Here is a 26,823-nt window from a genome sequence, read left to right as displayed (position 1 = left end):
CTGTCATCAGTCTTTCAAAACACTTCATTACAATTGAAGTCAGTGCTACTGGACGGTAGTCATTGTGGCAAGCGGGCTGTTGTTTCTTTGGAACAGGGACAATGATGGACTGTTTGAAGCACGTGGGAACCATTGCTTGGGCCAGGGAAAGGTTGAAGATCTCCGTGAACACCGGTGCTAGCTGGTCAGCGCAGGCTCTCAGGACCCGGCCAGGGATTGCATCTGGTCCTGCTGCCTTCCTGGTGTTCACCCTCCTGAAGGTGTTCCTCACGGCATGCTCTGTGATGATGAATGCATTGTCTTCACTGGTGCACTCCGAGCGTGCGCAACCATTTGTTGTTTTAATGAGTGGGAATGGTGCTTGTACTTGAAAGAATTTTCAGTGTCTTTAATAAAAATACCAAATCAGGCACACATCAAAGCAGGATCATAAATGTAAAAACCAGGTTTCAATCTAATACTATACGGGGTTATGTAAGCTCCATCATATATAAACATAAATTATCAGATCTCAGCTAGATTTGTGTAAGCTGCATAATATGTAAACAAATGATCTGATCTCAATTATCAGATCTATCTGCAAAATATATTAGATAAGAGTGCAAGTACGGTAACTTTTTTATTATTATTATTATTGTTTTGCTTTTGTTTGGATGTAAACTTCGGTAAAATACACACATAACCATTACATGATGAAAGAAAAATACAGGTGCTGTAACAGAGCCAGAGAACATACGCATTACTGATTTCCTGTTACCTTTTTCTTTTTTTCTTTTTCTTTTTAAGCGGACGTAGCATAAGAGAGCGCAAATCCGCTTTGGCTGCTCATTGGTCGAGAAATATGGAATCAGATGACGTAGTGGTTCCGGGTTTCTAGGTCCCAACAAAAGGTAACTTTCGGTCATTTGTGAAAGAGCGGCACACGGCTGACCGGGCTTTCTTCAGCTGAAGGTAAGAACGCTGCCAGCCTGCCAATACAGCATGGTATCACTCTCTAGCTGACCGCTGTAATCTCATTAGAGCCTTTATCCGTTAGTTAATATGTACTGCTAATATTGAGCAGGTTTAAGCGACAGCAGCTAACGTTAATCAACTTGCCAGTGAGACGCGCCGTGCCAGCAATGTGCGGCGGCTTTTTGTCATCATTTCGTCTGCCATGCCGCTCCTGACCCATTGTCGTTTCAGTGCTAGATAAGGAGGTCAGATTTGCTTCCCAGCTCGCCTTATTTTGAAGCACACCAATTATGTAAAGGGAGCAAGAAAGGCGCTTTAATTTTAATTACAGCTCGTATTGTTTTTCATGGTGTTTTAGCGTAACGTGTTACAAGTGGAAACTGCAAACCCCGGCTACAACTTTAGCATTTCCCGGTATTAAACTGTCGCTTTTGTTAGCAATACCTGCCCTAAACGGATATGCAGTGTTTGGCTTTTTACCGTTAGATAACGTGTTTATCACTCACAACTAGATATAGACGTGTGAGGAGATTTGCATCGAACCACTCACTCCCGTATTCCCGTGTAAAATGATTTGAATTTGCTTTTATTCAATTCCACCCAAGAGAGAGAGAGGAAAAACTGTTTTAAGCTAGTGGTCCATGGCTTTTCCATCATCATCATCACCATCCCCACGTCCTGTCATCACACAGGAATGTTTTCAGGGTATTTTTATTTTCACAGTAAGAGCCCAGAAAAAGATCCTGACATATAAATATTTCTTTCTCCGCCGCTTTGATTCATCTGTGGGTGTACTGTCATTCTTTAAGATGTATGGACAGATGTGACGTACACTGAGGATATGATTCACGGAAATGATTCACGATGAAGAGTGTGAGCTTTCAGGATTGGGAAAGCCAGTTACGTGGTTTGACCTTCTCTTTCCATAAATGTCTTAATGTAGCTAAGTACACAGTGTTCTCTTATTTGCAGGTAACCGGTGTCTGTCTTGTGCCATGAAGACACTTTCCACTTAATAGCTGACTGCCGTAGGCTACAATTACTTTGTCACGTGCTAAACGGGTTCAGCACGTGACGTTTAGCCACAGAGCAAACATGTGGATATTGACTACATTTTGCAATTATGAGACACAATTTGTTTTAACTACTTTACCGTCTCTGCACTCTGAGGATATCAGCAGGCTGAGCTTGCTCTATAGTGACCCTTCCCTGACCACCAAGTGGGGTGAGCCTAAAGAGTATTGTCATTGGTTGTCTGCAGCACAATCCTCATTGGACAGTAGCCAGTCTGGTCAGAGTGACCACATCTCCGCACTACTTCATCCCTCCATGACCTTTCAGTTGACCTGTTGTTTAAAAGCAGGCAGGTGTTTGAGTGCAGCAGAGGACATTATAAGGAGCTGAGCACTGAAAACGTTCAGACATACAGAGGCGGTTTGGTACGCAGCGAGGAGGTGGTGAGGCTGTGGATAATTGCCGTGTGTAGTGCAGTCTTCCTGTCTGTAAGAAGAGGTAGCACAGTGGTGGAACGGTTTAGATAAGCCTCAGATACTGATGGTTAATAGTTCACTTTTTATTTCCAATCTAGTGTTTTGTCAGAGTTCCTTTAAGCAAGAAGTCAACCACCAGACAAACTTAGTTAACCAGCCAACTTCCCTTTTGTGACATCTCTTGGCATGCGATAGATATTTGGGTGAAAATCAACTTTCTTGCTTTTGACTTTTAACCTGAGTTATTTAAGTGATCTCACAGGCAGCTGATGAATGAACTGTATCAATTGACTGTATTGTGTTTTTTGTTTTTCTTTTCTGTCTCAACTTTAGCTTAAGCATTTTGTGGACCAAATATTTACATGCTACAACTGTGGGACTCTTAAGAGTTTAAGAGCTTTTTTTTCCCCTCTTCCCGTCCAACACAATTCTCTTGACGCACCTCAAACATCTTTGGGGCCACCAAGCTTGAAAGTTTTCTGATAACCTGCTGCTCAGCTCCCTTCCAGAAAAAAGCATGGGTCTTCAGTCAGACTCTGTCCTCCAATCTATCCTCCTTTTTCCAATCCACCTTATCATATGGCTGTACTCAATAGTCTCATTCCTGCCTTGGTACTACCTCACCGGAGCTGGCCAAGGAAAAGCTCTGTCCAAGAGGATAAAAGCCCGTTCCAAATCAGGATGTGCCGAGGGACCATACCGCTCCGTGGACCAATTTGATTCCCTGGCCAGGGAAGACTTCCCAGGCAAGGACACACTCGATAAGCTGTTCAAGCATGCTGTGCAGCGCTTCGGTGAAGCTGATTGTCTAGGAACCCGAGAGATTCTGAGCGAAGAGAACGAGACTCAGCCCAACGGCAAAGTTTTTAAAAAGGTAAGGTTGCTTAGAGTTTACTGCTCTGTTGACAAATGCGTAAGTGATCAGAGATGTTCGGTGTTATTTATGTGACCCTTTCTCCTTTTAGCTGATCCTGGGGGAGTACAAATGGTTATCCTACAATGAACTCGACTCCATAGTCAGTGAGTTTGGCAGTGGATTGGCGGCTTTGGGGCAGCAACCCAAAAGCACTATTGCAGTCTTCTGTGAAACCAGGGCAGAGTGGATGATCACTGCTCAGGCATGCTTCAGACACAATTTCCCACGTAAGTATATCTCAGCGCGTTCAATCCAAGGTTTTGGGGTCAGATAGCGTGAATGCTGTGTTAAGTGTTTCATAATTTAATTATCTCACTCACTGAGATCCTTTTTTAAACAATATTATTATTGCAGTGGTGACGTTCTACGCCACACTGGGGGAGGAGGCGATTGCTTTTGGACTGAATGAGACGGGTGTTTCACATTTGGTCACCAACGTGGAGCTCCTTGAGACTAAGCTGAAAGTGAGTTAATCCTTTACAGCACATGGTCCAACCACCACTCCTAAGAACAAGAGAAGCAGTGATATGATTATTCTCATGAGACGTCTTTGTTTACCATCTAACAGCCTCAATTATCATCACATGATTATAATTTAAGATGTAGCAAATTGTTAACATTAAAGTTTGGAAAGCCCAGAATAATGTCTTTGTCCACAGCTTCATGGATGAAATAAGGAACACAGAATTGATTTGTTAAAGCATTTTTTTTTAAAGATGCATTTACTGGCTTTCTGTTACAAAGAAAATCCCAAAGGACTATCACTTTTTAAAAAATGTTATTTATAGAAGGAAATCTTGTACTTGGGCATCCTCCTGTAACATTTTTACTCTTTGCTTTTTCTGCATAGACTGTACTGCCACAGATCCCCAACCTGAAGCATGTGATTTATGTGGATGACAAGAAAATGAACACAGAAGGCTACCCAGCAGGGCTTTCCATCCGCAGCATGCAGTCCGTACGAGAGATGGGCAGGCAGCCGGAGAATGGTGTGTATTTCTGACTCACTCTGGTTGTGCTTTTTGTCCTATTTCAGGCACAGTACAAGACGGTAACGCTTTCCTTTGTTCTACAGTGGCTAGGGCAATTGTTGAGCCCCGGCCATCCGATCTGGCCGTTGTGATGTACACCAGCGGTTCCACAGGCAGACCCAAAGGAGTTGTCATTGTCCACAGTAACCTAATTGCAGGAATGACAGGCCAGTGTGAACGCATCCCTGGGCTCGGGTGAGTTGCAGCAATGGCTGATTTGTTGTATTTTAGTAAGGCTACTTGGAGATGTGAAGAAATCTAAGACAAAAAGAAAGTTTAAGTTCAAATTGGAACTAAGGAAGTGCAGTCAAAGATCCTCAGTGTAAACATTGGAAAGAGGAACTGAAAATGTCTACTAATCGTTGGTCCTAACCAAGACTTTCAATGATTCTACTGTGGCAGGCCTAATGATACCTACATAGCCTATCTGCCCCTGGCTCATGTTCTGGAAATGACAGCTGAAATCTCCTGTGTCACATATGGTTGTCGGATTGGCTATTCGTCCCCACAGACACTGTCAGACCAGGTAAGCAGCACCGACGCCAGGTTGCATTGTTTCTGTCACTGTAGTCTATATTTTAATTGACTCTTAGTGGTGTTTCTGTTAATATTTAGATGAAAAGTCTGGTTTATTTCAAGCTGTTGTTTTTCACAGTTTAAGTGGCCATTGTGACGATTGCGTGCCGTGGCATCGGTCCACACTTTATCTACATTGTAAAGATTTGAGGAAACGAGAGTTCACAAAACCAGATGTGAATCGTGTTTATCATGGCGAACAGTAGCTCTCCAAAAAAGCAGCTTTTTATATTTATTTTTTTAATCTTACTTAAAGGAGATGCCTAACTTAGCCCACTGGAAGCTTTGCTAACTGCGCAACAAGTCGGTTGGAAATGATGAGAAACACTTTAATAATGTCTGGTTTTATTAAAACTTGAGGCATGAGTTTGTCCACAAACCAGTGTGACTTGATCTTGCCTTTGTCGATTAGATTCTGTAGTCTGTGGCCACATTAGTCACATCAGTGGGAAGCAGGGCAGATTGAGGAGGAGTTACATTACAAAAGTTGGACAATATTTCAATTTTTATTTTTTTCCTTCTCCTCTTTAGTCTACCAGGATAAAGAAGGGAAGTAAAGGAGATTGCTCTGTGCTCAGGCCCACACTGATGGCAGCTGTGCCAGTAAGAACCTTGTTTTTTATTTATCCTGTTTGTGTCTTTCTTTATTTTATTTTGTTTGTCAACTGGTGTCTAAATAACTCCTATATGTTTGGTCCAAAAAGGAAATCATGGATCGCATCAACAAGAACGTGATGAGCAAAGTGCAGGAAATGGGTTTTGTTCAGAAGATGCTGTTTACACTGGGCTACAATTATAAACTGGAGCAGATCAGGAGGGGCTATGACGCACCACTCTGCAATGCGTAAGAAGCATCCTATGCGTTCCTGTGACCCTTGCACTAAAACATGATTGGCTTGTTTAACTTAAAATCAAAACTGCGTGATCTCTCTTTGCAGCTTGTTGTTCCGGAAAGTAAAGAAACTGCTGGGTGGGCGAGTGAGGATGATGCTGTCTGGAGGAGCCCCCCTGTCCCCGGCCACTCAGAGATTTATGAATGTGTGTTTTTGCTGTCCAGTGGGCCAGGGCTACGGCCTCACTGAGACCTGTGGAGCAGGCACTATCACAGAGGGTAAGATAACATTTTGAGTGCCCAAAATAATGACAGATGAGTTCAAATTTAGGCATTATTTAATTTAGAAGAAACAAATCCTGACTTACAGTTTTATTTTAAGTTGGATTAACTAAAGTGCCTCAGTTCCCTAGTGATTTGCTGACTGGAAGCAGTCATTATTGTAGTGAGCCTGGCCAATAGTCACACAGGATAAACAAATACCTCAGGATAGAAGCAGATGGGCCTAAATTGAAAATAATGTTTAAATGACTGTTCTTAAGAAATGTTTTTCATTTTACAGTTGAAGACATCAGCACTGGTCGTGTTGGAGCTCCTCTGATTTGCTGTGAGATTAGACTCAGGGACTGGGCTGAAGGTATGTTTGGGGGGGAAAACATGCCGGGACACGCTTTTGCAGAATGGAAAGATCTCCATTGCAGCGTAATCATGTGTTTTTTTTATTTTCACTCAGGTGGCTACACCAGTAAAGACAAGCCAAATCCAAGAGGGGAGATCTTGATCGGTGGCCCCAATGTAACCATGGGCTACTACAGGAGTGAAGGCAACAATCAGGACTTCTTTGTGGATGAAAATGGTCAGAGATGGTTCTGCACCGGAGATGTAGGAGAGGTTTACCCAGATGGCTGTCTACAAATTGTTGGTGTGTATATTTCTTTTTCTGGGTGGGGGTGGGATGCTACTGTGAATGATACGTATTGTATAAAGCCCTTTGAGTGCTTAAGTAGAGGGTTTTTTTTTTTTTTTTTTTTTTTTTTTTTTTTTTTTTTTTAAGTGCTATATAAAAATCAGTCCATTTATCATTTACTTTTTCTCATTAAGACCGCAAGAAAGATTTGGTGAAACTGCAGGCTGGAGAGTACGTGTCTCTCGGTAAAGTGGAATCTGCTCTGAAAAACTGCCCTCTTATAGACAACATCTGTGCTTATGCAAACAGGTGAGTGACCTACTTTTTTATTTATTTATTCAGGGAAAGTTAAAATGGTAGGAGATGCAATTTAGAGGCGAAGTTTTTCCATATCCTAATATATGATTTACATCTGGATCAACGAGTATAATGGCAGATTATAAACGATATGGGGAAACAGCTGAATGAATTTGCAGATGGTGACCTTTCCACGAGCTGTTTACAGTTCAAACATCATATTCAACTGCTGCAGGCGTCTGTGTTTTTACTCTAAACTTAAGAACACGAGTGCTTCTTGAAATATTTTTTCATTCTTCACGTTTGACTTTGGAGAAAAATTACATTATAGCGATCAGTCATAGATTCATATCAGTTTCATATGCATGATAGGCCAGCTGAAGTTTTGTGCTAATAAACACTGACTAAACACAGATTTGCATATGACGGGTACAAACAAATATTATTTCACGATATACTTGCATAAAGTTAGAATTACAGAAAATGTTATTCAGGGTCAGGGTTTCTTATCAGTTGATGCAAATGAACCAGGAAATGAAATAAAAGATAAAGGTACTAGTAAACAACCCAGATGACATTTCCATGAAATGTTTACTTGTACGTATGGTATATTCATCAGCTACAGGCTGTTTCTATTTGTACTATACATGATTGCGTATCTATAGAAACGTCTTTCACTTATCTCACACTTGGGATTTGAGATGATGATCTCCATTTGAAAATGTGAATGACACTTTATCATCAGTTTAATAAATGCAGTACATAATGCAGTATATGGACAAAAGAATTGGGCCACACCTTGCAATCATTGTTTTCTGTTCTTAGCCAAATGCATATACAACCAAGCACCTAGCCATGCGATCTGCCTTTGCAAACATCCGTGAAAGAGTGGGTCATTGTAAAGAGCTCACTGAATGTGAGTGTGGTGCTGTAATAGGACAAAGTTAGTGTGGGACATTTTTTCCCTACTAGATATTCTACAGTTGACTGTAAATGTATTATTGGAACCACAGCAACTCGGAGCATGTAAAGTTGCAGAGCAGGGTTTTATAAAGTCATCAACGATCTGCTGATTCAATAACTGCAGAGTTTTAAACATCAGCATAAACGCTGTGCACGGGGAGCTTCACGGTGTGGGTTTGCATGGCTGAGCAGCTCTTGTAGGTCATCCAGCACTTTTGTCCATGTAATGTATTTTAGCATATCGAATTAAGCAAGCTAAGGTTTAATTCATTGGGTAGGTGTTTTGTTTGTTTCTTTTTTGTTTTTTTTAAATTATTATTTTGTTTTTTCTGACCAAATACAGTGTTAAGCAAGTGTTTATTTCTGGGCTCTTAATATAAACATAATGTGCAGGAAAACATTTTTCAACCTAAATTTAGTCCAGTCTGTTAAACATGTGTGTACTGTTCTAATTATGCAGGCAGGTTTAGTTCCGCTTCTGAAAAGGGGCACCCGGTTTAGCTACAGCAGTACTGACGTGTTGTCAGAACAGTTTAAACATGGTATATTGCATAATATTACACAGAGATGGTTACTCAGGATATCCCAGCAGTAGCAGTATTTCTCAACGTTGCCAGCACTTGCTTGTGTCTCACAGCTCCACTCCTTGAATTCTTTTCTCCTTTTATCATTCCACATCACTCAGCACCGCTCCTGCAGTCATTCTTTGCCTTTTTTTTTTTTTTTTTTTTTTTTTTTTTCCCCTGTGCTTATTATACCTTCATGTTTACACTTTAAATCATTTCCAGTCTCAGTTCTTCTCCAAGCTCCAATAAAATCAAATTGTTACTGTTCATACATAATTACCTGACAGGCTTTTGCGCCTACGCACTTGAACTGACAGCTTTCAGTGTGAACACCCAAACCGTCATGAAATTCTTCCCACTTCAGATGTGTCACCTGCACTCTGGCTGACATGAGAACTCCAAGTGACGTTTAAGTGTCTTAATGACGACTGAATCAACAAATGTAGCGCTCACTTCGACTTCAGCTGATATCGGAACAATTAAATATGGCACTTAATTAGACTGAAGTGATTACGGCTGCAACTTGAATTAATTATTTTGTCTGTAGTTGTTCAGTGGTGGGCATGCGACGTAATGTTGAACAGTTTCTAAACTTTTTTTTGTTTGTTTTAAATTGTGTGCCCTTGCAGTGATCAGAACTATGTGATCAGCTTCGTGGTTCCCAATCAGAAAAAGCTCACAGAACTGGCCAAACAGAGGAGCATAGAGGGGACATGGGAGGAGATCTGCACTAATCCTGAAATGGAAAGCGAGGTCCTGAAGGCGATCAAGGAGGTCGCCACTAACAGTAAGAGTCTTTTCACAGCATTGCGATAACAGAAGCTTTGCAAGTTTTGCTTTCATCCATACTTTGTCCAAACGTGCCTGAACATCACTTTCCTTCCTTGTAGTTAAACTCCAGAGATTTGAGATTCCAGTGAAGGTGCATCTGAGTCCAGAGCCGTGGACGCCTGAAACGGGCCTAGTCACAGATGCATTCAAGTTGAAGAGGAAAGAGCTGAAGAACCACTATCTCCATCACATAGAGAGAATGTATGGGAGGAAGTAACTTCCAGCAGGCCCACACCACCCAGGAGTTACTGCTTTCACCATAACCACGATTTTGATGTGCAAATATTCCTCTGGTTACAAAGCTGTAGTTTATTTGTGTTCCACAGCTTCACAGAGAAAAGCGTAAGCTATAAATAGTTGTATCCGTGTGTGTGTGTGTGTGTGTGTGTGTGTGAATGTGTGAGAAGTTGTGTTTGTAAGAGATGCACCAAAGTGTCAGTTTTTGTTATTAGAAGGGTGAAAGGCTATTGCAGCTCTCAACTGCCATCCATTGGAAATTGCTGGGACTCTTATTTGTAGCTGTTAGAAACGGCACCTTCGGTCCACATGTTGCTTAAGTCTTGCTGCTGCTTTCATTGAAAATGTTTCAAAAAATAAAGGAAAAAAATGCGACCATGATCACAGAGGCATGTCATGCTGTTTTGTAAAGTTGGAGTACTGATGTTAAGGTGCCTTCAGTCTGTAGTTCTCATGTAGTTGAGCAGAGGTGGTAGCTAGACAGTAAAAAAGAAAAGTTACAAAAAAGGCTGAATGCCGTGTTTACTTGAAAGGAAAAATACTCCCCACCGCAGACACATCGACACGATCAAGAGCATTTACAGTCGTTTGTCCGTGTCTGTGTATTTAGCTTTGATTTTGTTTCTTACCTGTTTTATTTATGCTTTAATGTTATTTTAATGGTTAAGAAAGGAAGACCAAAATGTGTTGGCCTAAATGACTCAGGAAGACGGACAAATGTTTTAATATATGAAGTTGTCAAATGTGGGGTATAGAAACATTTTGACAAATGTTTGTAGGCACCTTATTAAAAAAAACAATTAACTACTAAACTGCTTAGCCTTTATTATAGTCACAACTGGCATACTGTAATACTGTGCGTACTTTACCTCAGTTAATAGGTTATTGTACGATTTGGTATAAAGGATCCTCTGAACTCAGTTTTAATGTGTTTTCTATGTATTTTTCCAAATACTATCATGTTGGTGGATTTGCATTGTTAAAAGTTTTAAGTACACAGACGATGGCAGTCACTTTAGTTGTTTGGTGAACCTACGTGTATTTATTACTCCCATCATTGCAGTCACATGCCATGTTCGACATTTCAAGAATAAACACCTTTTCGTACTCAGTGTTGTATGACACTTTATTTTATTACAAAAAACTGAATATACAAATGCAATATTGATTATTAAGGTGATCACTGCTGAAGCCTTTGTACACTTCAGGGGAAAGCAGAGCCTCAGCTATTCCAGTCTTGAAAGCGGAAACAGTCGCTAGCGATCTTCCACACGGGCTGATCGTTGTTGGGTGAAGCCTGAGCTGTTAGGAGAAAGTTCTGGTTGAAAAAACGCTGTTTGTTCCCTTCAAACTTGACTATGCCACCGGTCACCACAAGCAGTGTTGTCTGGCCTTGGGTTGCTTGCTCTGTGAGTGAGGAGAAGTTAGTTATTTTCTAAAGCAGCAACAGAAGAATAAAGGTTTACATTCACATTTTAATGAGACAATATGATTAATGGGGATCAATTTAATAGTTCAAATGTGTTGAGTTTGGGATTGACCCACTGACCGTGCACAGGCTGGCAATCCAGTGTTTGAACCTGGAACTCGCTGGATGGCAGTGACTCAAAAAACTCGCCCAGGGCTTCCTGTCCTGACACCGCATTTCCGTTCCACACCAATGTAGCCTTGTCCAGGTAGAGCCGGATTAAGTTCTAGCACATGGGAGCCAGACAATGGTGAACATTAACAGCAACAGTGCCATCAGCCTGTAGCAGAGCACCATGCTCATTAGCTCTAGTGAAACTGAAAGGTTGTGATCTTTAAAATGAAAACTATCACTTTAAGAATAAGACTGCTTTCACTGCAGAGGAGCTGTGGGTTAGTGGGGAGCTCATAGTTGAATCCACTTTAATAAATTTACATCACAGGCCCAAATAAGGAAGTCTTCACAATATCTCTTACTTAGAAGATTTTAAAGCTAAGTTTCAACATGCTATAACCTACACTCATTGGCCACATTATTAGGTACTTATTCAAGCTGGAGCCCAACCGATGTACTGACCAATATATCAGGACTTATAATGGCCAAAAGATGAAACACCCAGAAGAGCATCTGTGAATGCATTCAAACCTTGAAGCAGATTGGCTACAGCAGCAGAAGACCACAGGCTGTCACTCCTGTCAGCTAAGAACAGGAAGCGGAGACTACAATTCACACGTGCTAACTAAAGTTGACAAAATACAGAAGACTAGAAAATGTTGCCTGATCTGATGATTTTTGCTTTCTGCTGCAACATTTGGCAGGGTCTGAATTTGGTGTAAACAAAGTGATAGCACAGATCTATCCTTGTATCAACAGTTAAGGATGGTGGAGGTGTGATGGCGTAGGTCAGTGATTCTTAAAGTGTGGGCTGCCCCGCCCCCGGCAGGCCACAAAAGGTACTGCAGGTAGGCTGCAGTAATAACAGAAATTCAGTTTGTAATTACTCACAAGTATGTACACTTAAACATTTATATACATTTATCTGAAACAGAAATTAAAATTGGTAACTGGAGGTGGTTAGTTTGTGATATTACTCATTACTTTAACTTAAACTCTGTATTGAAGGAGTGGGTCACACATTGGCCTTAACACTTTTCATACGACTGCACTACATTAGCAATTTATAGCTAATGTGGTTTGTGTTTTTGGAATAACATTTTCAATGAAATACGTCATTTTCGTTTGGTCTTTAACATTTATATTGGAGTTTAAGATTTTTTGGGACATTTTCTTGGTACATGGCTCCTTTGTACCAGCTGTTTAAATGTCACATCTTAGCTGACGTTGCTGACCATACGCATCCCCTTGTGACCACAGTGTAGTCATCTTCTGATGACTACTACAAGCTCTTCCATCACATTGCAAAGCTCAGGCCGTCTCAGACTGGTTTCTTGAACATGACAATGAATTCACTGTAGTAAAATGGCCTCCGGTCATTAGATCACAATCCAACTTGGCCTTTCAAAGTGGAACAGGAGTTACATCATGGATATGCAGCTGACAAATCTGTGACGCTGTCAAGTCCACAAGCACCAAAATCACTTTGTTGAATCTTTGCCATGAAGATTTAAGACGGGACTGAAGGAAAAAGAGAGGCGCAACTAGAAATGTGTGGCTAATGGAATGACCGGTGTTCCAGATCTACTGGCGTTTAGATCTACTGGCGTTGGTCGAACAGATGTGTGGCAGACTTGCGTTTCAGGAGCTGCTACCGACAAACCAGCAAGAAAAACGCCAAATGTGTCACCTGTGACACTTGTGAGGTTGTCTCAAACACACTCCGTCAGTCTTGATGCTGTTGAACAACAAAATGTTTAAAAATGTGGCGAGTTTACCTGGTGATATCCTCATGCGCGACGCGATCGCGAAAACAGCAAACAATTAACACCACGCCGATGTTGTTCACGGGACAGCAAGAGTAAACGATCGGGAGACTCTTGTCGTCGTTATCGTTCCCCTCGCACGGTTTATTTCTCCGGTTTCAGCGTTTTTGCTTCACAACTACAGCGAGCAGTTTACTATGTGCACTAACATGGAGTCGAGTCAACCAGCGCCACCTCTGGCCAAGTGCCCCAGCCTACAGCCAGATCAACCTGTGACACACATCTGCAGCACGTTTGAATTCGTGTCATGCACAACACATTTGTACCTTTCAATTGTGTCTGTTTGTGGGTCATGCAAATAAACCTTTGAAATGAATGAAATGATATCATATATTCCTTATTGGCCTACATTTGTACAAAATTCCAAATTATATACACAAAGTCATAGAAATCACCACTCCAATTGGTCATCATGATTTTGATATTCTCTTTTTCCATAACAATGAAATACACCTTGGACAAATATGACAAATCAATATTTAATTAGTGTTGTCACATCACATCCTGTAAGCAGAGTCTGCCTGTGTCTTTTCCCTGGAAATTAATATTTCCAGCCAATATAGGCAATCCATCAACATGGCTGGGGAGTTGGTAGTTATATACAATCTGTATAAGTGTGGTTAATCTAATGAAGATTTGTAAGGAGATGGCAGTTACTGTGAATTCACAGCAGTTACACAGTGATTAGTAATAAACAGCCAGTGAGAGTGAGTGGATTTAAGAAAGTCAGTGACTCAGGTGTGTCGCTTGGTTTGTCATCTGTTTGTGAGACTGGAGGAGACGTAGAAATCTTTTGTTTTAAATCTTAGTTAGGAAGGTTCCTGTTTGAAAACAAGCACTTTTTGTGAGAAATGCAAGAAGTACATCTGCAGAAAGCACACAGTTACATTCTGTCCATCATGTGGACAAAATCGAAAATGTTGAGCATTGAAAAACTGAGAAAGTTGGGCAAGTTCAAAAGAAATGTGTTTGTAAGAACGAAAAACCAAATTGTTCCTAAAATAGTTATGTAAAGTCTAACAGTTGTATGTCTGTGTTCTACATGTTTATCTAATGGGAAATAAAGTTGCTATTGTTTTATTGCAGTTTTTGGATAATTCTGAGTGGATTTACACAGTACGGATCTAAATGACCCGCAACAAAATCAATGTCAATTGTGTGTTCTTCAACTTAATACAAGGGTTAATTTCCAAAACTTCCATATGATCTTCAATTTGTAGCAGATCCACTATCACACAGCAGCTGGAGCAGTTTCAAATGGAGGTCAGTCCTAGTGATGTGACATTCTGTATCGAGGCTTCGAAGCTTGTGTCGAGTAATTGAGGGGGCGTTTCCGCGATGCGCGTAACGAGGCTTGCTTCATTTATGGGAGGAGCTGAAAATGAGACGTCCGAAGCCTCGCTGCCCGGCTGTACCACGTGACTGGTTCAGGAAGTGGTTCGAACTTTGCCGCGAGCTATGACAGAGATATAAACCCCTCAGACTTCATTCAAAATGTGGGTGTTTGATGGAGAGTTGCTGTTAGTGAGAGTTTGGAGACCGTTTGGAGGTTTATGAGAGTGAGGAGAGAAAGTCAGGAGAGAATAGCGCCAGCTAAGAAGAGGAGGATGTCCTCCCCTGTGTGGGAACATTTTGATCTTATTCCTCCCAACAAGGTAAATTTCTACAGAAGATGTATTTTCATAATACTGATGGTGCAATACAATTTATGTTAAGCTGTCTTGACTTTTGTACAAGGTGAAGTGTTTGCTATGTGCCAGGGAGCTGGGATATAACAACAACACCTCATCCATGCTTAGGCACTACAGAGCTTTGCATGAGAATAAGGGGAACACCGATTGTGGGGCAAGACCAGGTGAGCCATCAAATGCAATGATAATATAGCATGCAGTAATGTTACTAAATGATATAACAATATTATACAGCTGTTATAAGTTACGTGTGTGATATTTATATTTGTGCTTTGTTCTCCTGAGGAAAGACAATAAAGACAATCTCAAATAGATGAAGACCTGGTTAGCATGGTGATTGAGGACTCCCAGCCATTTAGCATTGTGGAGGACAAAGGATTTAAAAGATTTGTTAAATCATTAAATCCTAGCTATGTTCTCCCCACTAAAAAGTAGGGGTGCAACGATACACAAAATTCACGGTTCGGTTCGGTTCGATACTTTGGTGTCACGGTTCGATAGTTTTTCGATACAAAAAAAATGTTCATGCCTTTTTAATTTGTCATTTATTAAAATTATAAATATATATTTTAACACAAAAGTACAGTTTTTAAATTTAACCCTAACCCTTGTGCGTGTTGTTTTTTAGCTCGTCATATTGCAGCCACAGAAATTCTTTTGTCCATGAAACCATAAAGCTGCACTTTCTTTTTGCCTTATAGTCTGATTTGTCATAACTTCTCCGTTTTGTGGTAAGCTTTTCTTTGGCTGTCACTTCTTCACCCTGACCTGTCTTATTTGGCTCAGCAGAACTAAAATATATATCTGTCTGTGAAGGTTCTCAATCATCCAGGTCATCGTAGTGAAATATATATCCTGCCGCACTCACATAAGCTCAGCGATTCTCTGCGCGATCAACCTCTCACATGTTTAAGCTGCGGGAGATTTCACTTGTCATGTTTGCATAGTAAGCTAACAATTAATAAGACGATGTCAGAGGAATTGGTGCACAAATTATCATCACTCACAGATCAGTGCTGTCGCTCTCTATACACAGTTCGCGCAATTGCAAAGTGAAAGCAAAAAAACAAGCGCAAATTCAAACACGATTTCAATATGTCACATATTGACAGTGGCTCACCCAATGACATAATTACCCAGCTACATTTCTGAAAGAATGCAAAAGCATTGACATATATTTTTCCTTCCTACAATAGCCCGACAGGCAGGGGAGAGATAGCCCCGGGACGTCGGGCTAGCGATATTGCGAGCCCTGTATCTGATTGAGGAATCACTCATCTTTGGAAAAGAGAGTTTATTACAGAGAAATGTCTCTTTCCAAAATAAAAGCTATACTATCCGCTTCTTCTGGGCTATATTCTCAGCAGCATATTAAACATATCAGGTCTCCATAAGGAGAATCCTGTGCTAACAGCTGTCTAAATGACTCGGCTAAAGTTTGTAGCATGCATGCTTGTTGTTTTTGTCTTTGCACTAGGATGATGTCGGTGTAAATGTGCAGTCATATTCGTTGTGTTCCCACTAGTGCTTTCAGGTTAATCTCGTTGAAATAACCTTAACGCCACAACACGGCAAATCTCCGTTAACGAGCTACCCTATACAGAGGGGCTAGACGGCCAACACGTTAACGAGCTAACTGCGCTAACACACTAGCTCCCACCCATGTAATTGAGCATTGCATGGCACATCCAACATACTGTTTTACTTTAGTCCATGACTCGCTTACCTTCAGGGTCATACGTCACATGAAAACCAAAATAATTCCAAACGCCAGATCTGAATGAGGGTGGGGAGGTCCACTTCTGTCTCGCTAGCTTGCCCTGCGCTCTTCCTTCTGACCATGCTGTCTGTGTTGAGTGCTCAGTGAATCTGCGTTCGACTACTCCGCCTAGGCTGCACTCTCGAGCCTAGGCGGAGTAGTCAAATGCAGATTCACTGAGCGCTCAACACAGACAGCATGGTCAGAAGGAAAGTTGATAAAATAAATTACAAATTTTGTATTGTTCTTTTTTTTCCTCCCCTTTGGTTTTCTTTCTTTCTCTCCCCCTCTTTCTTTCATTCTTTCCCCCTGTCCTATCCCACAGTCATGTCTGTCACGTTTGCAACTGAAAATAAAATAAATTCATAATTATAATAAAGGTCAATCAAATGGACCAATATGATGATCCACTTAAAATAAATCCTCTTGGCATCTTTCTTGGCCTCAAGACAACAATTCTGATGGCTATAGATCCAAACGGGACACAAAAAAAAAAAAAAAAAAAAAAAAAAAAAAAATTGAAAAAAAATTGTATTGTTCGATACATATGCGTACCGAACCGAAAGCACTGTATCGAACGGTTCAATATCGATACGAATATCGTTGCACCCCTACTAAAAAGGTCATAAAAGCAGTGAAAATTTAGTTTTTACAGAATAAAATGTGAACAGGCAGGACTGAGGCCTCAGTCTGTAGCTGTCCATGCCTCAACGTTACAAAAGCACAACTACTGTCCACACCCCAACCACACCTCACCTCACAGTAAATGATCATTTCCATTTTAAGCATTTCCAAATAATCATTTTCCATACTGCCAGTATAAATATACACAGTATACTGCCATCACTACAATATAGATGTTTTACACACTGTTTTATACACTTTTGTTGTTGACATTTACAGGCTATGTGCAAAAGGCCACACTCTTCAAATTCATGCCAACTAATATTTTTACGTCCAGTAGGTGTCCTACTAGAGCAAATGAAGCTTCAAGAAGCTTTGCGCTGGGATGAACCAATTGGATGAAAAGCTTCAGTGCTTCATGAAGCTTCATCTGCCCATCACTAATCAGTCCACTACTACCATAGCCTACTACTAGATTAACTTGTGACACATCTGCACCTGCTGCTATGATCACATTGAGTAGAGGCTGAGTGGCTGCACTTACCCCTGGTACATCCAAATCTACCCACAAACATGTTGAAAGATGCAATGCCAGCAATGTGGATTGTCAACACTGAAAACAATCAGTAAGCAAAGACAACAGGGATAATTTTTTTCTGTTTATTTAGCACCCACAACATTTGTAGTCGCCTTCTGCACAGGGGAAGTCCACACACACCGTGTGGTACCACTTTCCACAGAAGGTGCATTCAATCTGCAAGATTGAATGAGATTGTCAGAGTCATTGTCTGACTGTTTATTACTAATCACTGTGTAACTGCTGTACATTCACAGTAACTGCCATCTCCTTACAAATGTTTATTAGATTAACCACACTTATGCAGACTGTATATCACAACCAACTCTGAAATGTTCGTTTGCAGAGGGAAGACACAGGCAGACTATGCTAACGACATGTGATGTTACAACACTGGTGAAATATTAGTGTGTCATATATTTGTTCACGGCATTTTTCTTATGGGCAAAAGTATTGATATCAGGATGGTGATTCTTATGATTATGTGTATGTCATTTGGCATTTTGTACAAATGTAGGATGATAATAAATACATGATATCATTTCATTCATTTCAATGGTTTATTTGCATGACGCACAAACAGACACAATTGAAAGGTACAAATGTGTTGTGCATGACACGAATTCAAACGTGGTACAGATGTGTGTCACAGGTTGATCTGGCTGTAGGCTGGGGCACTTGGCCAGAGGTGGCGCTGGTTGACTCGACTCCATGTTAGTGCACAAAGCAAACTGCTCGCTTTAGTTGTGAAGCAAAAACGCTGAAACCGGAGAAATAAACCGTGCGAGGGGAACGATAACGACGACAAGAGTCTCCCGATCGTTTACTCTTGCTGTCCCGTGAACAACATCGGCGTGGTGTTAATTGTTTGCTGTTTTCGCGGTCGCGCATGAGGATATCACCAGGTAAACTCGCCACATTTTTAAACATTTTGTTGTTCAACAGCATCAAGACTGACGGAGTGTGTTTGAGACAACCTCACAAGTGTCACAGGTGACACATTTGCCGTTTTTTTGCTGGTTTGTCGGTAGGAGCTCCTGAAACACAAGACTGCCACACATCTGTTCGACCAACGCCAGTTGATCTAAACGCCAGTAGATCTGGAACAACGGCACTTTCGGGCCACCGTATGTAGTTTGGTCTTACAAATTAATTTAAGTTAAATTACAGAAACAAAACTCACCCGCCTCTTCTTATCCATACAGTCGTAATAAATGTTGACAAATTCTTCTGAATATCTGCATGACTGGTCGGCATGAGTCCTGAAATCCTGAAGAGATAACTACGTATTACTCAAAGCTGGACACGGTGATTTAACGTGTGTTTTTTTGGAAACGGCATGGAAAAGCTTACCAGGGTGGTTGCCATATGAACGGATAAATTATTGGAAACAACTCAAAACAAAAATATTACAAAAAGACCGAGAAAACGTCACAATTCAAACTTCTTTTCTTCTCTTGTTATTCCTTTAGCAACCAACACGTTTCTATCACACTGGGTATTACTTCCTCGGGGCACCAACTCTGCCTACCAAAATAAGATGTCAGTACAATCTTTCAGACTCATTTAAGCTTCTCTCTTCCGAGTTCCACTTTCATGTCGTGTTTTTTACATTTTAAGGAAACAATAGTGGTAGTAAATGTTGACTGTGTGGATAATAACGCGGAAGTGGCGTGGCAAAGTCAGTACCATTTTGGTGATGGAGTTTTAGTTTGAAAAGAAAAGGTCGACCAGCGCGGAAAGAGAACTCATAATTTCCTGAGTCATTGCTTCTGTGGTTTATTAAACGAAATAACTAAAGAGTATCCTCAGTAAGCTTTAATATATTTATTTGGACATTTAGCTATATTTTAAGAATGGAGGGGTCTGTGTCCAATGTGGAGGTGTGTAACTTTGCTTACACGGGGCAGTTTGAGAAATTAAAACAGTGCATCCTGTCAGATAAAACGCTTGCCTGCAAAACAGACCAGGTAAGAACACATGACCCACCAGTACAGCCTGCGGGAATTCGTTTTTCCCTACAGTAAATCGGAATAATAATTTTCTTTTTAAAGCAACACAACTTTCTGTGATTTCAGGACCGGAGAACCGCGCTGCACTGGGCTTGTTCTGCTGGACACACCGATATTGTGGAGTTTCTTCTTGACATGGGAGTTGAAGTGAACCTGCAAGATGATGTAAGTTTATTTGTGGGTACATTAATTCTTTCCTTCTGTAGACTTTTCCCTATAAGGTGCCATGTGACCATTAATACAAGAGATATACTGATGAACACATTGTTTCAGAATGATGCCACTGATGTCTGTGTTTTGTTTTTCGCTCTCAGGCTTCGTGGACCCCTTTGCACATTGCAGCATCTGCAGGCAGAGAAGACATCGTGAGATCTCTGATATCCAAAGGAGCTCAGCTCAACTCAGTTAATCAAAATGGATGCACCCCTCTGCACTACGCCGCCTCCAAAGACAGATATGAGGTAACATCCACAGGTTGCAGTATTAGTCCTCCATACTTCTGCAGTCAGTTAATACAGTTGTGTTATCTCCCCGTTTAGTTCAGTGGTGCTTTGTTTCTGCACATAATTAATTATATAGTGTTGTGCAAAAGAGTTTGGACATTTATCTGCTTTTTCCACTTATCTTCGGTCCAGTTCTTATACCTCACAAATTTCAGAGAAGTATTTTTTCCATATAAGCCACATAACACTAACCTATGAATCATTCAAACAAACAAAAAAAGACACCTAACTCAAGGAATGAGCCAGTGTTGGCTGCACATAACAGACGAATTAGCAAAGAACTAATTTTAAATAGTATCTTTAGGCACTTTGTTACTAGCAGCTTGTCATGAAAACACAATTCATTCCCATTTCTTTAGTTAAATCTACAATAATGCCAGAGATAAAAAAAAAAAAAAAAAAAAAAAAAAAAAAAAAAAAAAAGATTAAGAGGCATAAAATGTCTTGTACGCCAAAAACATGGCAAACCTCACCACGGTGTGCAGTATGTCCTTTAAATGAAAGTGGACAAGTGGACGACAAAAGAAGTGGCAGGCAATCTACAACAAATGCAACAATATATTTAAGTCATTTTCTCAAAAAATAGGAAAAATCAAGGAAAGACCTGACATAGAACCTGAGAAGATGCATCTCGCACTTCTGTTGACCCATCTGCTGTTCACTGAAGCCTCAGAAATGGTCTCAGCTGAAGGTTGGCTATCAAGAAGCCATTCTTAAGGAAGGAAAATAGGGACAAAAGGCTCAAGTATGACAAATTACACAAGAACTGGACTGAAATCGGTGGCAACACATCTGATGGAGTGATGAATTTAAATGTGAAACTTTTGGTTAAAATTGTTGTCAGTGGTGTAGCTCAGGGGAGAAGTACAGCTGTGAGTGTCTTCTAGTGATGGGCAAAGCACAGCTGTGTGAAGTAGTGAAACATTTGAAGCAGCTGTGCCAGGATTGTACTGAGGTTTCAAAACAATTTCCACAGTGACACCCACTGGCCACTTTTACTATTGTCATGTCTTGATGATGTCTACTCTGTGAACACACAACAAACGTGTTTTGCACAGTTCTAAATAAAGCTATAAGTTATACCAGGCTAACAATAAGTATGACCAGCGCATGATTTGGAGAAATCCTCATTGACCAAAGCGAGAAAAACTTTGAGACTGATGAAGCATGTCTCACGCATGTACACACGTGTTAATATATTAAAGACTCTGCATTTAGTTATTTATTTTTATTTATTTTTAATACAAATTACCTCCTCAGCCTTGGAAAAACTACAATTAAACAGTACACTTCTTGTGGGTATATATTGGTATATTTTGTTTTGTTCTTTTTACTTTTTTCCAAGATGTGCTGTTTATTCAAATGTTTACATCATTGCTCCAAATACATTAGTGCATCATGTGCCCTTGGAACAAATGCATCAGTGAGGTATGTATTTTTTTTGACTTCTACAGTGCCATCAGTAATTACACTGTGAATACTGTGGGTGACACTAAACCTGGCTGTGGTTGCTGTTGCCACTCCTGGTGCTGCAGATGACTCTTAAGCTTTTTTACCCACAACCTTAAAAGCCTGATCGGGTATTTTCAGATTTATACTGTAGGCATAAAGGGGTAGAACTGGTGCCCGCTGGTATTTCCATAGTTTGCGATGTCATCAGTTTTTGTTCTACACTTAGACACAGTGGGTAAGCCCCTGAAAGCTGAAGTGAAACACACCAAGACTTCAGTCAGCTATGGCCATGTGATCTGAGCTAATGCATCCTAAGCATTTTGAAAAAAGATAATTATGCAAAGTAGGACTTTTCAGGGCCCAGTTTACCCGACATTAGTACAATAACACTGGCTCTCAATATAGTAATAATCATTAGGAATGATTGCATATTAATTCAAATTAATTTTTTATCTGTTGCTGTTATTTATTTATTTATTTTTTCAAATTTTGCCCTCGCTTCCTGCAGGTGGGCCCTGTAATATGCTACAGGTGGGGTGCTGAATGGTGGGTTACACCGGTGGGTTTCTTGTTCTCTACACAAGCTCTACTGGTGCTTCACACACAAATATAGAAAGTGCAACAGAACACAGGAAAGGGGGATAAATGCACTTCAATAGAGTAAGCATGGCAGGAGGCCAGCTTGAGACTGGGGCATCCATGGGGGAGGCAGGTGTTGGACCCTACAGCACACCTTTATTCTGTGGCTTGCCTTTGCTGGAATGTCTAAAAGCCCTCCTCTTCTTATTAGGATAATTTTCATTACATTTTTTTTCTTTCTCTCCCGTATAGTATGACTAATGTACCTTTGTCTGCTGCTTTTACTTTCCTCACATCAAGATAAACAGCAATCCCATCACCTACACCCACAACCGTCTTGCTGTTTCTTGTTATCTTTTTTTTTTTTCTTATTACCCCTGTGTTACCACCCCTTTATTATCGCTGCGCCCTATACACACAGGGCTTGGCTTATGAGTAACCACTCTCTGTCACCTATAAGTCACGCCCTGTACACGCAACAGGTTATTAAATTTTTGAAACATGTTCTCATCCAGGGTACCAGGATTCGATTGTGCCTTTTCGTCTTTTCTTAGATCAGCATAAAGTTTTCTCTTTAGAATGAAACTTGTAGATATGAGCTTTAGTACTTTTAAGGAAACCCTGTAGGAATAAGTAAAATATAATTATAGGTTGCTTATACTTCTCAAATGTGCAAAACAAAACAGCTTTTCTTTAACAATAAACTTGTTGTGCTGAATATTTGTCTCCCCCTTGTGGCACATAGAGGTATTACAAAGATACCGTCAACACGTGCTTGTAATGTGTTCCCGCTGTGTTCACTGCTTATGTACAGTTTTCAGTTAGACTCTAACCTTTCCTCTGGACATGTAATGAAGTTTTATTTCCGTATTTGTTTTTATCTGGAGTATTAGAAGGTTTTACTGAACATTTCTTATTTGTTCTGAACCATCATCACTAATACATCAATACATCCCGTCTTGCTCTCTGAGAAGGATCCCTTGGATATAAGAAAAGATGATTTGTCAGCTTTATTTAAAAACAAAAAAAACAAAAACAAAAAAAAAAATCACTATCTGCAGCTTTATTTTTAAGATGACAAGAATGTTTTATTCAATATAACTGATAATAATATAACAATAAAAGGACATAGCTATCTCAAAAATCGTGGCATTGTTGTAGCATGTATGCTGCAGTACCTATATCATTGCTAATATTACAAAGATTTAATAAAGACCTATGTATATATGGGAGACTTGAGATGGTGGGAAACGGGGTCCAACACACTGCAACAATCAAGATGCATTTTTTTTGTTAAATCAAATGTGCATATAAAAGATCATGAAACTGAATTTTTTCATCGTCTTCTCTCACAAGGACTTGGACATGACATGAATGGATTTCATTGTACATTTACAGGATTTTATTTCAACCACAGGTTTCTTTTCCCAGTCAGGATTGTCCTAACTTTCAGTCTCACTTCCTAACGTGAAACTTCCACATGACTGTGGTAACCAAAATGACGAGATCTGAAAACGGGTATTTCATAGAAACTAGAAATAACTGGATGTAAAAGTGTGGTTTTCAGCTTGTGAATGAAACATGGTTACCTCTTTGCAGATTGCCCTGCTGCTGTTGGAAAATGGAGCAGACCCCAATGCTACTGACAAGCTGGACTCTACGCCTCTTCACAGAGCATCTGCCAAGGGCAACTACCGGCTCATCCAGCTGCTTCTCAAACAGAGTGCATCAACAAATATTCAGGACTCACAGGGCAACACACCTCTGTATGATTACATATATGTCACATGCAATTTTTTTTAACATCATGCAATATGAATACAAAGATGAACTCTAATTATACCTAAAAATAAAATGTTTTCTTACTTATCCTAGCAGTACTAGAAGTTATCATCCACATTACATTAGCTATACAGTGTGATTAGCATTGGGGGGGGAGGCATTTCTGTATTTATAGTTATGCATTGATTTTTATTTTTTTCTTCTCCCAGCCATCTTGCATGCGATGAGGAGCGTGTTGAAGCAGCCAAGTTGCTGGTGGAACATGGAGCGAGCATTTACATTGAGAACAAGGAGGAGAAGACCCCGCTCCAGATAGCAAAGGGCAGTCTTGGGAACATACTCCGTCAGATCGTGGAGGGATGATGCTTTATCTGACCGACGCGTCTTGTTCCAGCTCAAATCCCCACCACCAACCGCCAAGTTACATTCTAAGATTTCCCATCCCGCTCAGTCCTCCTTAAGCGGTCCGTGTGGAAGATGAGATGATGGACTCAGATGGTGTTTTGAGACTGCACAGATCTTATTTGTTGTCTGAGCACAGGTTTTCAAACCCCACAGGCTATTTTCTATTAAATTTGAATTGTAATGTAAAACATGAAGTTCAACCTGTTAATAAATGTGTTGTTCATGAATGATGTACTGCTGCCTTTAGTAATTTAAGCTATTATTGCACAAAATATTGTGAATGTTTCCTACATTTTTGTTCTTTTTATTATTAGCTTATACCCAGGTTCCTTAAAGACTAACTGAAAATATTGTTGCCTACCTGCAACAGTATTAACCTCTCACCTGGTGATGGTGACATATAGGTGTGGCTATGTGGAATATGGTTAAATCTGCAACAGAGCTTTATCTGACCACACCCCAAAACCCTGGACATTAAGAATCCTAAGCAAACCGTTTTTGGACTTCTCAGATTTCAGATTAACTGAATAACAAATAAAAAGTTGTGCAGCTTCATTGTTTTTAAGCTAAATCTTAAATAATGCGTACCTTTGTAGCATGTCAACCTGACAACTTCCCAGCACAACAGCTATTTAAATCCTGCAGTAGTCATGCAATATATGTTATATGTTTTTTATAATACTGCCAATACAAGGAACAGTGAGTGGAAAACAGAAGTGGCCAGGTTTTCCCTATTGACGTAGTGCTGCAAAGCGTTTGTTTCTTGTTCCCTGTTCCACATGTTGAGATTATGGCCCACATTTTTATTAGCGGAAGTTTTCAGCCTTCTTTTCTATAGTCTGCCTTTTACTCAATGGCTGTGAAGGAAGCAGCAAAGGGTGTCTTCATTATGACAGGCTGTCGACACTGAAGTGGAAAATTTCCCCCACAAGCAAAGCAGGTTTTTGTGGAACATGACTGAAACTACCACAAAGGAAAATAAAGCTAGAATAAGCATGAAACTGCTGGGAAGGCAACTCTCACTTGTAACTCAGCTCAAAAAAACAAATGGATAAGTTGATGGAAGCCAAATGATTGCTGGAGAAAACGGAAAGAACAGTAAATAATAGTTTTAAAGGACTCTGAGACAAAAAAGAAGAATACATGAAAGTGAAAAGACTGTCACTTAACAAAAATATCAAGTTTTAGCACATGCTAAAAGATTCTCAGTGTTAGGAATGGGTCCAATGTTCTACCACATTGAGTTTGCTGGGATCTGGCCAGCCTATAAATTGAGGAAGCTTCAAATTGCCTAAAAATAAATGAATAGTTTTTAGGTATTTAAAGGATGGCCAAGGTGAGCAACAACACTCAAGTATGCTGTGACATTTAAATGATGTTCCTTTGGTATTAAGAGGCCAAGAGTAACCATTTCAGCACCATCAGCAGCTGCTTGAACCACTGATAAAAACCAGGCTGGATCCACGACTTCATGTCGTTTAATCCAAATGTACAGTACTTTAACTCTGGAAACAGAAGCTGTGAGATGGACCTTTAAAAAGGTCAATCCTCACAAAGCTCCAGGACCAGACGGCATCCCAGGCCGGCTTCTCAGAGTGTGTGCCGACCAGCTGGCAGGGGTGTTCACCAACATCTTCAACCTCTCCCTGAGGCAGTCAGTGGTCCCCACGTCCCTCAAAGCATCCACCATCATTCCCGTTCCCAAAAAATCAGTGGTCTCCTGTCTGAATGACTACCGTCCTGTTGCACTGACATCCGTCATCATGAAGTGCCTGGAGCGGCTGGTCAAAGGTCACATCTGCTCCTCCCTCCCTGACACACTGGACCCTCTTCAGTTTGCCTATCGGACAAACAGAGCCACAGAGGATGCCATCGCCCTGGCAACGCACACCACCCTCACTCACCTGGAGAAAGGGAATACATATGCAAGGATGCTCTTCATCGACTACAGCTCGGCATTTAACACCATCATCCCCTCAAAACTTGCCACGAAGCTCGTCGACCTTGGGCTGGAAACACCAATCTGCAGATGGATTCTAAACTTCCTCACAAACAGGCCCCAGGTGGTGAGAGTTGGTAAGCACCCCTCTTCACCACTCATCCTAAACACAGGTACGCCACAGGGTTGTGTGCTTAGCCCCCTCCTATATTCCCTGTTCACACACGACTGTGTTGCTAAACACGAGTCCAACATCATCATCAAGTTTGCGGATGACACAACCATCATAGGCCTCATCACAGGCAATGATGAGACGGCCTATAGAGAGGAGGTGATGGCAGTGGTGTCTGGAAAATAACCTGACTCTCAACATCAGCAAAACTAGAGAGATGATAGTGGACTACCGGAAACGACCAGTCAGAGAACACCAGCCCAGCCACATCAACGGTGTCAAGGTCGAAAGAGTCAGCAGCTTCAAGTTCCTTGGAGTCA

The 26,823-nt window shown here is 40.7% G+C and overlaps 3 protein-coding genes across 3 annotated transcripts; 2 read left to right on the top strand and 1 right to left on the bottom strand.

Annotated features, from left to right (window-relative positions):
• The first annotated feature begins 803 nt into the window (after positions 1-803).
• On the top strand, positions 804-10,712 carry acsl4a (acyl-CoA synthetase long chain family member 4a). Its single transcript, XM_086307767.1, has 15 exons — positions 804-951; positions 2,778-3,318; positions 3,410-3,587; positions 3,715-3,824; positions 4,211-4,349; positions 4,436-4,586; positions 4,794-4,917; positions 5,499-5,570; positions 5,672-5,811; positions 5,906-6,078; positions 6,362-6,436; positions 6,533-6,721; positions 6,901-7,015; positions 9,162-9,319; positions 9,423-10,712. The coding sequence occupies exons 2-15, from the start codon at positions 2,962-2,964 to the stop codon at positions 9,578-9,580; spliced, it is 2,139 nt and encodes a 712-aa protein (XP_086163893.1). The 5' UTR covers positions 804-951; positions 2,778-2,961; the 3' UTR covers positions 9,581-10,712.
• On the bottom strand, positions 10,700-19,175 carry nxt2 (nuclear transport factor 2-like export factor 2). Its single transcript, XM_086307777.1, has 4 exons — positions 19,013-19,175; positions 18,843-18,929; positions 11,150-11,294; positions 10,700-11,007 (listed from the first exon to the last, which is right to left on the bottom strand). Exons 1-4 carry the CDS (start codon positions 19,025-19,027, stop codon positions 10,823-10,825), a joined length of 432 nt encoding a protein of 143 aa, XP_086163903.1. The 5' UTR covers positions 19,028-19,175; the 3' UTR covers positions 10,700-10,822.
• Positions 19,176-19,462: 287 nt separating this feature from the next.
• Positions 19,463-24,648, top strand: psmd10 (proteasome 26S subunit, non-ATPase 10). Its single transcript, XM_086307789.1, has 5 exons — positions 19,463-19,629; positions 19,738-19,836; positions 19,986-20,132; positions 23,805-23,971; positions 24,197-24,648. The coding sequence occupies exons 1-5, from the start codon at positions 19,516-19,518 to the stop codon at positions 24,348-24,350; spliced, it is 681 nt and encodes a 226-aa protein (XP_086163915.1). The 5' UTR covers positions 19,463-19,515; the 3' UTR covers positions 24,351-24,648.
• Positions 24,649-26,823: the final 2,175 nt, after the last annotated feature.

Source organism: Aulonocara sp. 'chitande type north' Nkhata Bay, linkage group LG2 (assembly GCF_057382095.1).
Source record: "Aulonocara sp. 'chitande type north' Nkhata Bay isolate Kocher_YH1m ecotype deep benthic linkage group LG2, A_spYH_male_GT1.1, whole genome shotgun sequence".
NCBI classification, from domain to species: Eukaryota; Metazoa; Chordata; class Actinopteri; order Cichliformes; family Cichlidae; genus Aulonocara; species Aulonocara sp. 'chitande type north' Nkhata Bay.
The sequence above is the reverse complement of the archived record's forward strand: the minus strand, read 5'-3'. Positions and strand labels throughout refer to the sequence as shown.